At 40.8% G+C, this 13,612-nt stretch overlaps 1 protein-coding gene across 7 annotated transcripts in view; it reads right to left on the bottom strand.

Moving 5' to 3' along the window:
• Positions 1 to 434: 434 nt before the first annotated feature.
• The window catches only part of NSD2 (nuclear receptor binding SET domain protein 2), a 95,857-nt gene continuing 82,679 nt past the window's right edge, over positions 435 to 13,612 (bottom strand). For 5 of the 7 annotated variants that reach the window (XM_077782714.1, XM_077782715.1, XM_021535661.2 and 2 more), the window contains 12 exons: positions 13,364 to 13,487; positions 12,156 to 12,356; positions 11,318 to 11,497; positions 10,100 to 10,256; positions 9,136 to 9,341; positions 8,571 to 8,674; positions 8,078 to 8,347; positions 7,866 to 7,982; positions 5,964 to 6,105; positions 5,209 to 5,315; positions 3,756 to 3,960; positions 435 to 2,867 (listed from right to left, as the gene is read on the bottom strand). In XM_077782714.1, the coding sequence (XP_077638840.1) occupies positions 2,602 to 2,867; positions 3,756 to 3,960; positions 5,209 to 5,315; positions 5,964 to 6,105; positions 7,866 to 7,982; positions 8,078 to 8,347; positions 8,571 to 8,674; positions 9,136 to 9,341; positions 10,100 to 10,256; positions 11,318 to 11,497; positions 12,156 to 12,356; positions 13,364 to 13,487 (2,079 nt within the window). In that variant the 3' untranslated portion in view covers positions 435 to 2,601. Of the gene's footprint in view, positions 2,868 to 3,755; positions 3,961 to 5,208; positions 5,316 to 5,963; positions 6,106 to 7,865; positions 7,983 to 8,077; positions 8,348 to 8,570; positions 8,675 to 9,135; positions 9,342 to 10,099; positions 10,257 to 11,317; positions 11,498 to 12,155; positions 12,357 to 12,770; positions 13,488 to 13,612 lie in introns of those variants that run through there. The other 2 variants (XR_013339867.1, XM_077782717.1) reach the window with 2 other exon arrangements.

Raw genomic sequence — 13,612 nt, 5'->3', positions numbered from 1 at the left:
CACAGAAACCAAAAATTCTCCCACATCACAGCTGAGTGCCTGGGCTGGGCTCACGCAGGCAGCAAGGGGAGCTTGATCCACACTGCTCAGCTCAGTGCAGCCGTGCCCAGCAGCAGGAGGGGACTCCCAGGGAGCCTCAGCAGGAGCAGGGAATGGCAGGGAGAGGCAGAAGGAAGCAGAAGCTCAAATCTGCTGTGTGAACAAAGGGTCCCCCTGTGCCTGGCCTGCAGCTGCCGTGCCCAAAGCCGGGGCGCTGGCACTGCAGCGCTGCCTGCCAGGACACACGGCGCCTGCTCAGCTGGGATCTGCCTCGGGACCTGGGGCATCCACAGGGACAGAGCTGTTACACGTGAAGAGGAAAAGGCAACAAAACAACTAAAAAAAAAACAACACCCCCCCCAAAAAATAAAGAACAAATTATGAAAGCAATGGAATGTAAAGGAAAAATTTTATAATAACTTATTTAAAGGTATTCTTACAAAGCCTTCCTTACACGGTTTAGTATTCAAAGACTGGTCCCAATGACATCAAATTCCTTCATTTTGTTTTAAAGCAATGAGGAAACTATTTCTGTTTAACTACCTGAACTCATTTTCCTTCCCTTGAAACCCAATATTAAAGAAACATTCATAATACCATTTTTTAGTTTTGATTTTATGCACAGGACTGTTCTTCAGCCCCATGGCAGAGAAAAATTTCCCTCAAAATCAATTAAAGAATCTTGAATTTTAACTTGAGTGCAAGGCTTGGCATACCATTTTAAACAATGCAAACATGTAACACTTCCCCTGATTTGAACTCTGCTATTTCTTCAAAATTATATGGAAAAAAAAATTAATCTTCCAACAGTGTTTATAAAAACTGATATAAAAAACAAAGCATTTTGGTCACAAAACAGAAACCAAAGTGTTCAGCATAGGGCAATGCAACATTTATAACCTCTTTCAATTAGTATCTTCTAATAAAACCAAACTTTTTACGTGCTGGGAATGAATGGGGGTTTTGGCAATTCCATGAACTAAATCAAATCCTGAAGAAACACTTTGGGGAAAAACCATGATATAGCAAGGCTTCATTTTCAAAAGGGATACACAGAATTCCTGCACTATTAAGGGCAAACTAAGCTAGAACATTCAGAAATGGCTCAGTGGACATGGAGGTGCACATGGTGCTTACGGAGGGTGGGTCACAATTGCAAAAATCCAAATGTGCTTGGAACGCTGCCTAATCACACACCAAGGATGTGCACTGGGAAGAAAACTGCCACAGATGTTTTTCTTTACAGTTTTTTCCTAGTTCTAGTATTATTTCTGTCAATACTAAGTCTTGTATATTCACCTGACTGTGAATTAGTGAGGACCTAATGCTAATGGGGATGAGGAATTCAAAAGAGCTTTGCTGACACAACACAGTGGTGACAGGATAGTCAAGAGCAGAGCTCCTAGAAATGTAACAAAGAAAACCAAGTAGCCAGTTTTATACAAACTTTGTGCAAAGGAACAGAGCAAGGCTAAATTTCACATCAAAATTCTTGCATGCTGCTTCAAAAACCCATTTCACTTTTACTTGTTTTGAATTTACTTTTTGCACTCCAATCAAATTTCACTTTCTGTTTCATTCATGGGGGTGGTTTTGCTCCTTGTTGGGCATTTCTTGCATTATCACAAAGTTGAAATGCTTGGACTCCAAGCATTCCAAAGGAAAGTTTTCCTCTGCATTTTACCTGCCATTGAAAAAATAAAAAAATAACCCAAGTAATTTTTTCCAAGTAATAGCTTTTGAAAGATTTCTTTTTATTAAGACATAAAAATCCTAAAGTATTTGGCCTAGATTGCAAGACAATATCCCTTTAAGTCCTGACCTGTACAGCTCTGCAAGATCAAATAATTTCATATGGGATGAAATACAGGAAAAAACAGTATAGAAAAAAATCTACAAAGTCAGATTCCTCCTCTCTGGTACAGGGCGTGCCTTTCCCAGCATGCACCACATTTCTTGGTGGAAGGATATTTATGATCATGATTGTTTAAGAACAATTTTTGAAGAGCACAAACCAATTGCTGTGTGTGTGGCTGTAGTGAGAGACACACCTGGATCATGATTGGCATTCAAGCACTTGCTCAAAAACACACAAGGCAAGCAAATCTCATTGGGACCACAGACCAAGCCATTTCTTACTCAAAAGGACTTGAGAACTAACAACTTCTTTCAAGGATATACTATTTTAAACATCTGTTGGTTGACAAACACTAGCTCAAAAAACTATGTTTACGCCTACCTGGTTTGATTTTAACCTACCTCCAACCTGCAAGTATTTTGGAGGGAACATTTTACATTCGTAACAATTCAAGTGTAACTGTAATGCTGAGTAATAAGTTTGGTTTGTCCTGAAGTTTGCTGAACTATGCAGTTCGTTATCAGTGCAGAAGCAGCAGAAGACTGCTGTAGTTGGCTCAGTGGATTTATAAAAAACAAAACAAAAAAATCCCCCCCCCCCCGCATTGTAACCTTTACAGAATATATGTAAAATTGTGTCCTTCCCTGGTCATATTCACAACTTATCTACAAGATAGTGTTAGCAGTAGAAACTGCAGTCCATGACTATTTGCATTCAGCTCTCATCCATCTGTTCCTCTTTCTCCTGGGCTTGAACTTGTTCAGTTTTTTGCGGGGTTTCTCAGTCTTCTGAGTTTCAACAGAATCCACCCCGAGAACATGTTCAGAGCAGCACAACTGTCCGTTCAACGTGGAATTTAGCACTGTCCTGTCTTGGTGCTCCTTGCAGAAAGAGTTTGGGCAGAAGTGGCAGAAAGAAACAGAAGGTTTGCCACAAACATCACAGTGGTGCCAAGGACACTCCCACTTCCCTGCAATCAAAACCAAAGAGCCCATTAGTGGGGAGTAAAACACAGCATCATCTCCTAAAGGAGCTTTGTGTTGTAGCAGCTGAACAAGGCACAAGTTTCCTGACAAAGCAAATGACAGCAACTACCGGGGCTGTTCTCAACACTCAGAATGCTACATCATACTTCTAAAGCTCAGCTGGCAGCTGCAAGGAGCAGACTTGACACTTCTCATTCAAATACAGCACTCAGCTCCAGCTAGAAGAAATGACTCAGGCTTCACTCAATAGCATTTTACAGAATTTGCAGGCTGGCAGAGCATCCAAACATCCGGTCAGCTGTCCTCTCTGTTGCCAGTCTTGCTCAGGAATATCTGGTGTGCTTCACTTACAGCTGCTCTTTTGCCCCAGCATGCTTTACCAGTCCTTGTTTTACTTGTTTCTGGGATAACAGGCTTTGCCTGCTTCCCTTCCTCACATCTCACCTGACATGGCTGACTGCAACCAGGTAACTCCTGTGATATCTGGAACTGCAACCTGATGTCTGCTGCTCCTAATTTCCCTACTTGCCTTTTTTCAGAAGCTGCTGCTGTTCTTCTGGCTTGAACTCAAAGGGCTTCATGCATGTCTTAGATATAATCAACTTTCCTGTGGCAGGGCCATGGTGCTCCCACCAGGTGATGTGCTCAATTACCTACATCTGTAAAACAAATGACTAATTTTGCCAGAGAGGCAGGAGGAGGCCACCATTTTATCTTCAAATCCAAGAGGAGCTGCTCCCACATGATGCACAAATAAAATTCATGCCATGCAAACCCAGTGTTTTCAGGATGACACCCCAGACGAGTTTCAGTGCAATAAGTGAGGTACCTGCACAAGTTATTTATACCAGTGTAAGACATGGCTGACTCACCAAAAGGACGTTTCACCAAACCAAGGCAGGAGAGATGATAGGCTTTAGTACAAGATTTCCTGTCACACAACACCAGCTGGCCTCCATCACCACAACGGAAACAATCATCTTCAGATTCTTTCTTCCCTTCATTTTTCGTTCTGCGTCTCCGTGTTCTCTTTTTGGTCTTTTTGCCTTTTTCTTCTGAGGCATTAGTGGAAGAATTCTAAAAGAGTAAGATATAAATCTGTAAATGCCAGTTTTGCAAAGGAAAAATGTTACACAACCCTGCCAAGCTGTTGGCACACCTGGCAGACCGTGCATGGAGCCAAGAACCTGACTCGGGGCAGACCTGCCCAGTGCTTCACTGTACTGATCTGTGTTGAGAAAAAACCCACACTGACCCTTGAGAAAAGTTATCCTGAAACCAGAATTTCTCCCTGCAGGACCTTCCTACTGAAAAAACCCTTCATTTTCTTGTCACTGACAAAAGGCCTTCCAATATCCAGTCTAATCTACTTGTGGCTAATTTACCCTCATTATGTACTTGCACCACCAATCACTTCAATATCCATTTTTGTCTTCCAGTTGTGAATACTCAAGCTGGAATTACTAAAACCTGCCCCCATTTTTCTTTGAGGAACAAACAGCAGTACTTCAGGAAGTGTAGTTAACGACAGAAAGAATATACCAAACTTTATCCCTATTTTAAACTGACTTAAATTCTGTGCTGTATGCACAGAAGCAGCTTTCAAATTCTGCATGCACTTTAACTCTTCTTCACCAAATAATATAAAAATTTTGGATGATTTTTCAACATCCCTACCATCACTCCCTCCCTCTAACCCCAGTAATCACTATCTATTTTATTTTAAATTAGCCCATTCTTTCTACCAATGCAGACAGCTCCAAAAAACGAAACTGAAACATTTAATTTCTTCATGGTTGTCTGTGTAAATGTTCACAAGCTTATGTGAAACTTCATTTAAGTCCATCTCTTAACAAACACCAGCTGTGTGGGTTCTGAAGATTCCCAGTCCAGCCTCTGAAGTGGCTGGTACTGAGCAGCGTGAAGGACCAGAGGAAAGTGCAGCTTTTCAACATCCATAGGTGGTACTTGTGCCTTCCCCCACACTCCTGTGCCAGCCCTTCAGGAAGCTCCATCAACTTCTACTAGATTACAAGTTCCAAACTAACCTGGACAGGAATCATACAGATCATTTCTTGATATACTATGATTCTTTTCCACATTCAAAACTCACATTTTTTATTCTTTAGTTCAACTCTTTTTTTAAAATTAATCTTAGCAAAATAATCATACTGTAAGGTTTAAATGGGGAAGCATGAACTAGAATGTCAGAATAATCTCACTGACCACAGTCAGGCACATTCTTAGTCAGTTTGAAGCTTCTACAACCCTTCCCCTGACAAGACTGTCAAAATCTCTTGATGTATTACTTGATATATTACTTACCTTTGGTCTGTCCCCAAGAAATCCACTGCAGTTTGGGGCACCACATTTGCAGACTGTTTTTTCATTGCCCAGACAGTCAAGGTTGTAATTAAAAGTCAGCTCTGTCCCTGGGTGTAAAAAGGACAAGGTAACAACTTCTATCAAAATGATTGCAAACAAATCCAGCTGTTGCTATCTGCCTGCTGGTTTGGGACCTGCTTGTTGGTGCATTGTCACAGGATGTTCCCTCTCTTTACTGCTTATAAGCACTGACAATGATTAACTAGATGCCAATATATCATGATGTCTTTTGCAATTACATTTTAAAATAAATTTGTTTGACTTCACAAAACTGTGCTTGTGTCTGACCTTCACACGTATTATATCCATCCATCTATCCAGCTAGATACAGCTATAGATAGATAGGTATGTGTGTGAGCATGTGCGTGGCACAAACCAGAAAACAGATATTTCTGAACAGCCTCCTACATTCACCCCTCCTGCTTATTATGTTCTTGGAAAAGATACATTTGAGAGCTCCAAAACAAAAACTTACTAGGGATACTTGCCCTAGAAGCAAATAACAAGAAGCAGTCATGAGATTCACAATTAAGAAACACTAAAGTAAAAGGCAGATCACTAAACATCTCCTCTGTGTGCCGAGTCCTCTACAAAAATATTTGTACTGGATCAGTTAAACCATGACTGTCCCACTAACAAATGCACAAAAGGTTTAACTTAGAGAATGAAACCAAAGCCAGCCCGAGCTGAGGTACCTGCAGGAATGTCACACACAGCAAAGAGCCCAACACGAGTGTCTCCATTCACTGTCCACTTCAGAGTTTCACAATTTGGTTGGCAGCTGTGGTTCATAAACCGGGAGTAGTTTCCTTTGGGGCCAGCATCAATAATACGGTCCTGGAGAACAAACCAGCAACAGGATGAAGGGCTTTTCTCTCCCCCCTCACAAAAAAAATATTAAAATCATCCATAACTGATTGATTTCAATAGTTGCATTCAGAGCACACAGCCAACTGCTGGTACATGTTGTATTGGAAACTGTAGTGTCCCACATGGCCTGGAGTGTGACACTCCCAAAGCAATACTCATGCTCTAGCTCACGTTTTTCCAGCACCCACCACAGCCACAGGGCAGGACAAGTGTTCTTGTGAGCATCCTGGTGGGCATGTTAAGGAACCCCCTTCCCCAGGAAGTTTCAAAACTCAGCCTCAGTCCTTCACCATTTACTCTGCATTCATGGAGCTGTGAGGAATCTGCAAGTACTTTATGGTATTTACCAAATGCATGATTACTTGCAGGGATTAGCAGTTTCTCACCAGATTTCTTTCCCCAAATCAGCCTAGTTTAAATGAAAACAAGCCCTTGGTAAGCTAAAAACATCCCATTCCTACTAACAACTGCTCTTAAATTTCTATCTCCACCAAATATACCAGACATTAACAAAACAAGACAAAGCTTGAAACTGCCAGAGCTGTTTCTTTGCAGAGCTGCTTGAGAAGGCTTTGCTTATTTATGAAGTATTATTTCAGTTTCCTTCTAGCTCATTTTTATAATGCACATGTGTGACTGTCATGCCTATGTGCACACATTTCACTGCATGGCCAGCTCAGCCAGTAATGGCAGTTTTGGCAAGACAGACCCACAATGAGCATTTATTCATGACAATAGAGTCAAATACATGTTCAGTTCAGATATTTAACACACTGATGTTGTATGTCAATCTAGTAGAGGAGAGAATGTGGTTTCACCATTCTGTGGTGGTGCATCCTGTGCAGGAACTCCTCAGTTACAGGACTCATGAAAACAGTAGCTGTGGAAATACAGAGCAAGAGCCTTGGGAAAAAGAATGATGGTTGGGATGAAAAAATTGCAGGACTGGCAGCCAGCTCTTGTTTTTCTCCTAACTAGCTGTCTGGGGACTGAAGCAATATAATATAGAAAATCTTTAACTCCTGCTGTCCAGGTTCTTCACTTTCTTCTTCTCCTGAGGAAGAAAATACTCAGAGGTGTGCACAGAGGCACAGGTGCTGAATTACTTTGGTGCGTTCATTAATGTGCTGTAATAATTTGCTGTGAATCAATCTGTGGAGGGTTGGCTGGCTACTAACAGAGAGTGCTTTTGGAAAAGAGTTTCTACAAAAGCACAAGCCTAGTTTTGCCATAAACAATGCTAGGGACAGATGGCTGCAAAAAAAAAAAATGCTCTATATAGAACACAGCCTCACAATTCTATTCCACATTCTCTCAAGTGAGAATCTTATTGTTTGTTGCTGAAATTTTAGTAAAAGGATTGTTAACAGCAATTCCTTCCACTGTATCACTACTTTTCTCCCATATGTTTAAAATTTTCCTTCATTTTAAGACTAGGCAGGTAAGTACTTTGTACTTACAGGTACAGGTAAGCACTGTACTTTATTTCAAGCAACAAAGCACAACCTTATAAACCTTAATATGTAATTTATTACATAACACAGAACTAAGGAGATTAATTATGAACATGTAGAATGGAGAGAGCAGGCACAGAAGATGCAACCCTGCGAATATGTGAAACTGCAGACTGTCAAAGGTAGCAGAGTGCCCTGCCAAGGTGCTCAACAGAAGAAGAGATCAAAATAAGGCTGTATGTAAATTATGGCAAAAACCATCAAGTACTCTACCTTATCAATAGTAAGCATATAGAAGTGGGTGATGTCATTTTCATGTGCATATTTGATTCTTGCCATACACTCCTCTTCATCAATCAGCTCTCCCACATACTCATTGACAAACTCCCCCTGCAAGACACCAAGGATCACTAGTGAAGTATATCCCAAACCCACAAACGGCATGGCAGATCACCGACTCTCTGCAGGGTAAGGACAATTCCTACCTTTTTAATGTCCCTCTTGGCAACCAGTCCCCAGCCCTTGCCATCAGTTTTGATGATCTTTGTCTCGGGGTACTGGCGCTTGGTGAAGCACTGGTTCTGGCAGCGCTCCCCCGCCGGGCACACCTGCGGGTGGCACTCGTACATCAGCATCCGATTGAGGCACTCCGAGTCAAAGCCACAGGGGTTTTCATCCGTGGGCTTGCAGTTGCACTTGGGGATCTCAGATATGTCAGCAGTGTATATCTGCACTTTGCCACAAGGTTTATTCACCTGACGAATACATTAAAATAGAGCAAATGTGACTTTAGAACAGTTAGTGTTACTGCAAGTGCTACACAGTGGTGGCTGATTTGGTTTTGCACTACTAGATGCTCCAATGAAAGCAAAATTTTACCATCTGATGACTGTAAAAGCAGTTCCCATCATCATTACAACCTGACCCTATCTCACTGCTCAGCTCAAACCTTTGTGTACCCACTTCTTCAAACTTTACCTTAATATGCTTGTATGGGGGAGGTTTACGTTCACTCTCCTGGGTTTCTTTGGCTTCTCGCTGTAGTTTTATTTCTCGAAATCGAGTTTCAGCTTCTTGCAATGCTGAAAAAGATTGCAGAATCAACAGAAATGCCAGAAAGAGGATTACTCCCCTCAAACTCACTTGCTCATTCCCATGTTTGTTAAAACAAAGCATTGTCTACTTCTTAGTCCCACCATTTAATTTTCTTCCAAACAATGCTTCTGGAATGTTACTGTTCTTAATAGATCTATTAATTCTACTCTTTCAGTCTCCTAGTCTGAAACAATTTACTCTCTTAGTCCTTTTTTTTTAGCTTTCCAGAAAGTAAAAATCATCACATCAAATTTCAGGTTGATGCCAGCCTTTTACAAGACATTAAAATAATGTTTTCATGCAAAGACAGTAATAGTGACTGTTGCCCAGGACACCACAAATTTCGTTAATTCAATATTATAAAACAGAATTTCAAAACCAAGGCTATGTGTGAAGAAACAAAGCATGCATATCCCAGGATTAAATTTGTTTACTTTTAGCTGTGTACCATTTTTGAAGACTTTTCCAATTCCTTTGATCCCTTGGTATCTACTCCCTCTGTCTCCCTCCATGTAAGGGAACACCCGTGCTTGGTGCGTCCAATAGTAATCCTTAGAACCAAAGAAAAACACAGGAAATTCTCCGATTTCATGCTTCATTTTCTGGATATTTGGGGGAACGTTTTTCGGATGGCAAACTTCTGCAGGCCACCATCTAGCACAGAAGTACAAATAAAAAAATACAGCATTTTAGTCAAGCTTTTTCTGCAAGAGACGGTTTAACAAAATCACTTGAAACAGCAGTAACTGATAATTATTTCCAAGATCCAAGAGGATTTAAAATCCTTTTGTCCCCTCTCTTAGTAGAGAGTGAGAGAAGACTAGACAAGTAAAGCCTGACACTCAGATCTGTGGGACTTCACCTGCCTGCAAGGTAATCACAAACACAGGACTCCCTGTGTCTGGGTAGCAAAACCATCCTCTTTATAAGACCTGCCAATCTTGCAATTGTCAAAGATCAAGCAAAGGCTGATAACTCCTATTAATGTTTCAAGGATAACCCCCAGCTACCTCTATCTCACTTAAATCCCATCCAAGTGTGAAACACCAACAACCTGAGTGACTGATGTCTCAGCCTGCCAGGGAGTAATTTAGCCAGTTACCAGCTATACCAATTTATTGGCAGACATCTCTGACACAAACAGGGGTTGAAGTTTCATACACTGGAGGCAGAAGTCAGAAGACTCGAAGGGTCCTGTGTGGGTAATGCCTTGGCCAGGAGCAACAGCAAAGCTGCAAGCTTTGAATATGAATATTGCAAGGAGGTGGGGAGTCAGAAATCAATATGCAGCAAGGTGCATTCAGAGGGGAGTCAGAAATCAGTGTGCAGCTGGCCTACGGGAGCAACCAGTTGTACTATCCTTAGTTAAACATGGCAGTACTGTAAAACAACACAAATTCCTTCAATCAGACCTGTAATTTCCCAGCTTAACCCAAATAATATCCTGGAAATGGAGCTTCTTGCCCGCCCTGCAGTCATTGCAGTACCAGCTCCCATCTGGCATTTCGATATTTAAGCAGTCAGGGTGAAAGGCTGCTGGGCAGGACTCGCAGCACAGCAAACTTCCACCTGCACAGACACAGAAAAAGGAAAAAAGGTTGGAAAACATCAAGATCAGAGTGTAAATTTGGCATTCCAGACAGCTTAGAAATGATACACGTGGTAGGTTCAATTAGAAAATAAATGGTTAAAACACACTGACCCTCAGCAACTAACACACGCATCACTTAGTTGGGTACACCAGCCAAAAGGTCCTCACTAATCTGAATGCCTGGCAGGCTCAGGTTAGTAACACATGCAAAGTAACAAGCAAGCTAGTGATAAAAATGCCAGAATAATGCACAAATTATAATTACTCTGCTGTACTTTAATGACTAAAATATGTTTAACATAGTTTTAATATATATTAACATTTATATGTAAGAAAATTTGTAACCACAACAGATTTCTCTTATGATTTTGGGGTTTTTTTTGCCCCCCCTCAGGGGGCAGAAGGAATAAGGCTGTTAGTTTGTTCCATGAATTATCAAATGGAAAGTTGGCTGCAGCTTAAAAGCTGCTATGCTGCATGCTAATTTGTTAACAAATCAGGTAGTTTCACTGCTACAAGTTTAATCAGCACTATGAATTTTGTGGCTGTCAATAAGGAACAGATTTATTGTACAAGATAAAACAAAACACTCTTAATTAGTGGCAAATGCAGCAACAACTAATACTGATTCAATTTGCAGTCTGCTGTTAAACTAAAAGCAACTCTTCAAATATTTATGGTGTAATATTACATATTAGCAATAAAGAAACACAAAAAGCATTTTAGTACATTGAACACAGGGGAAAGAACAGAAAAATACTTACTAGGTGTCTCTTGTAAAAATTAATTGGGCTTCTGGTGTTGGGTAAAGCCCAAGTAAAAACATACTTTAATAAATTATTTCTGAAAAAAAAGGATATTTAAAACCCTGAAGCAGCATAAGCCAACTTCACATTATAGCATAACCTAACAAAGCCTAACTTAACGTGCCACGTTTGTGACTATTTGCTATGAACAGGTTAGGAAAACAACACTTGGGCTGAGGAACGAAGCGCTTTGATGCCGCACTTCTGCAGGAGTTCCCTCCCCGGCCGTTTACCTTTGGAGCACACAAAGCACCAGCTGACATTGACGTGGGCGTGGTGGCTTTTCCCCTTCATGGCAGTGAAGTGGTTGGTGCACACGATGCTGTTGGAGGCGATGACGGCGCATCCCGCGGCGATGCAGACGTCGCCGGTGTGGTACGCGACGGGGCAGCGCACGCAGCGCATCATCTTCCCTGCAAAGACGGCTCACACGTCACCCTGGGCCACAGCTGGCCCAGCACAGCGCTGCTCAGCTGCTCTGCCACAAAACTGACTCCTCATTTGGGCAAAAAAATGCTGAGACACCCTACATGCACGCACACAAAACCCCAGCCATTGTGTTTGCAACAATACTGAATTTATAAAGGTTTTTAGAGAGTCCTACGCCCAATTTAAAGCTTTAATTATGCACATCAGGGTAGATCAGGTCTTCCTGAGTCATGCGATTTTGTCTGCAAATGTTGCCCAAAGCTAAAAACTGCACACAGAATCAAAGTGTCTCCGTGTTCATCAAGCCTTGCTGCAGTGTTTTTACATTCTCAGGTCCTGCCCTCACTGCTTTGCCTCTCTCCTCATCACCTATACATTCTAGATTTCATTCTCTCTTGAGAAGAAAACATGGTTAACTACGGTTAACTGAAAGCTAGTTAAAAAAAGAGCACAAACAAGGTAAATATTAAAGCTGACTAAAACCTACTCTATTACAACTTTTTAAATTAAAAATTCTGAATTGATAGTCCATTTCTGCCTAACAAAAATGCAGCTAGCAGCTCTCAAATGGACACATTCTTTACCTTAACATACCATAAATAAAATGAATTCATCAGTCATAAAAACATAAAATGAAACTACCTTTTGAAATTCGTGGATGTGAGGGGTTACTAACATGACAACTGAGGCAGCTGTGGAGAGGACATCGAAACCCCCTGTTCTCAAACACAGTGAGATGAAATTTTTTCACACAAGCTTCGTGGTAGAATTTGCCACAGTGAGACACAACACAGCGTTTCACATCTGCCTTTCTCTCCTTACACACGAAACAGGTGTGCACACCTAGTGGCAAAATGATAAACAGAATGTAATATGCAAACACATGAATTTAAAACACCTCTCTCATGCATTTATGTTATGTATGAGGGAATTGCTTTTGTAGTGTGGAGGAGGTTTTTTTCAACAACTCAATTGCATTACTTGATGCAGCAATCTATTTACTTTAGCTCTTTAGTATTAAATACTGATCTGCTCAGATACACATAAAATAAAGCAAACCCATTTGCAGCTGAAGCATACACAACAACACCCAAAGCCTCACCAATCTGATTTTATGTTCTTATTTATAAGCCTCAGTATGCCAGGACAAGTAGGAATTTTTAATTTTCAAATTTTTTTAAACCAATGGAACAGAATGATTGTCTTGTCTGTGGTCCTCTGAAATTTGAAGCAGGACCACAAACCAAAGACGACCATCTTCTAATCTTTTTTCTGGACTAGTTGGAAAAGCTTCATTTTGAAACAGCAGTTCCAACAAGGTTTACTGCATGTACTGAAATTAGCTTATGAGCAAGAACACAAACCTTATGTAAAGTTTTGAAATTAAGAACTTCGAAGAAGTTATTACAGGATTAAAAGCAAATGAAATTAATAGCAATAAGGTAGTCTTTTAACAGGAAAAGCAAAAGACTGATACAGACACACAAAAGACTGAAAAAGAACTTAAAATGTTCCACTCGCTGCTCTTTTTTCTACAATTCTTAAGTCATTGTGATAGACTTTAAACCTCATCTCTAATTGCACTCAGAAAGCAAATAATCTGCAGTTATCAAGGCAATGGAATTCTGATTAAATTAGCCATGTTGCAAGAGAGTTCTCACTGAAAACAAGAGTGAACTCTGTAAAACGTGGCACACTTAGCGGTACTCCATGGACTCCCACCCTGTCATGTCCCAAGGGATAAGAAAGGGTTCTCTGAGGATACATACTCTGTCCAGGAGGATGTCCTAGAACAATGTGTGTAAAAAGCATAACTTTTTTTTAAAATTAATAGAAAGGGACAAACTTGCCTGATGTACATTCACTACAAATGAATTTTCCTGCTGGTCTTCCAGAGAGCCCAAGGCAGCTTACATGAAAAGCTCGATAGCAAAGTCCTTCACACAGCAGGAGATCACCTGTTTTTTCACACAGCTTTTACAACACAAAGGCATTGAATGTTAAAGAAAAGTTCATACGTGGAAAAAACCTGTTTTCTTTATTCCTTTTCATATACTGCTTCTCAAAATATCTTTTCCCAGTGTTGAAATCAAATTTAT

This window comes from Lonchura striata, chromosome 4 (genome assembly GCF_046129695.1).
Source record: "Lonchura striata isolate bLonStr1 chromosome 4, bLonStr1.mat, whole genome shotgun sequence".
NCBI lineage: Eukaryota > Metazoa > Chordata > Aves > Passeriformes > Estrildidae > Lonchura > Lonchura striata.
The sequence above is the reverse complement of the archived record's forward strand: the minus strand, read 5'-3'. Positions and strand labels throughout refer to the sequence as shown.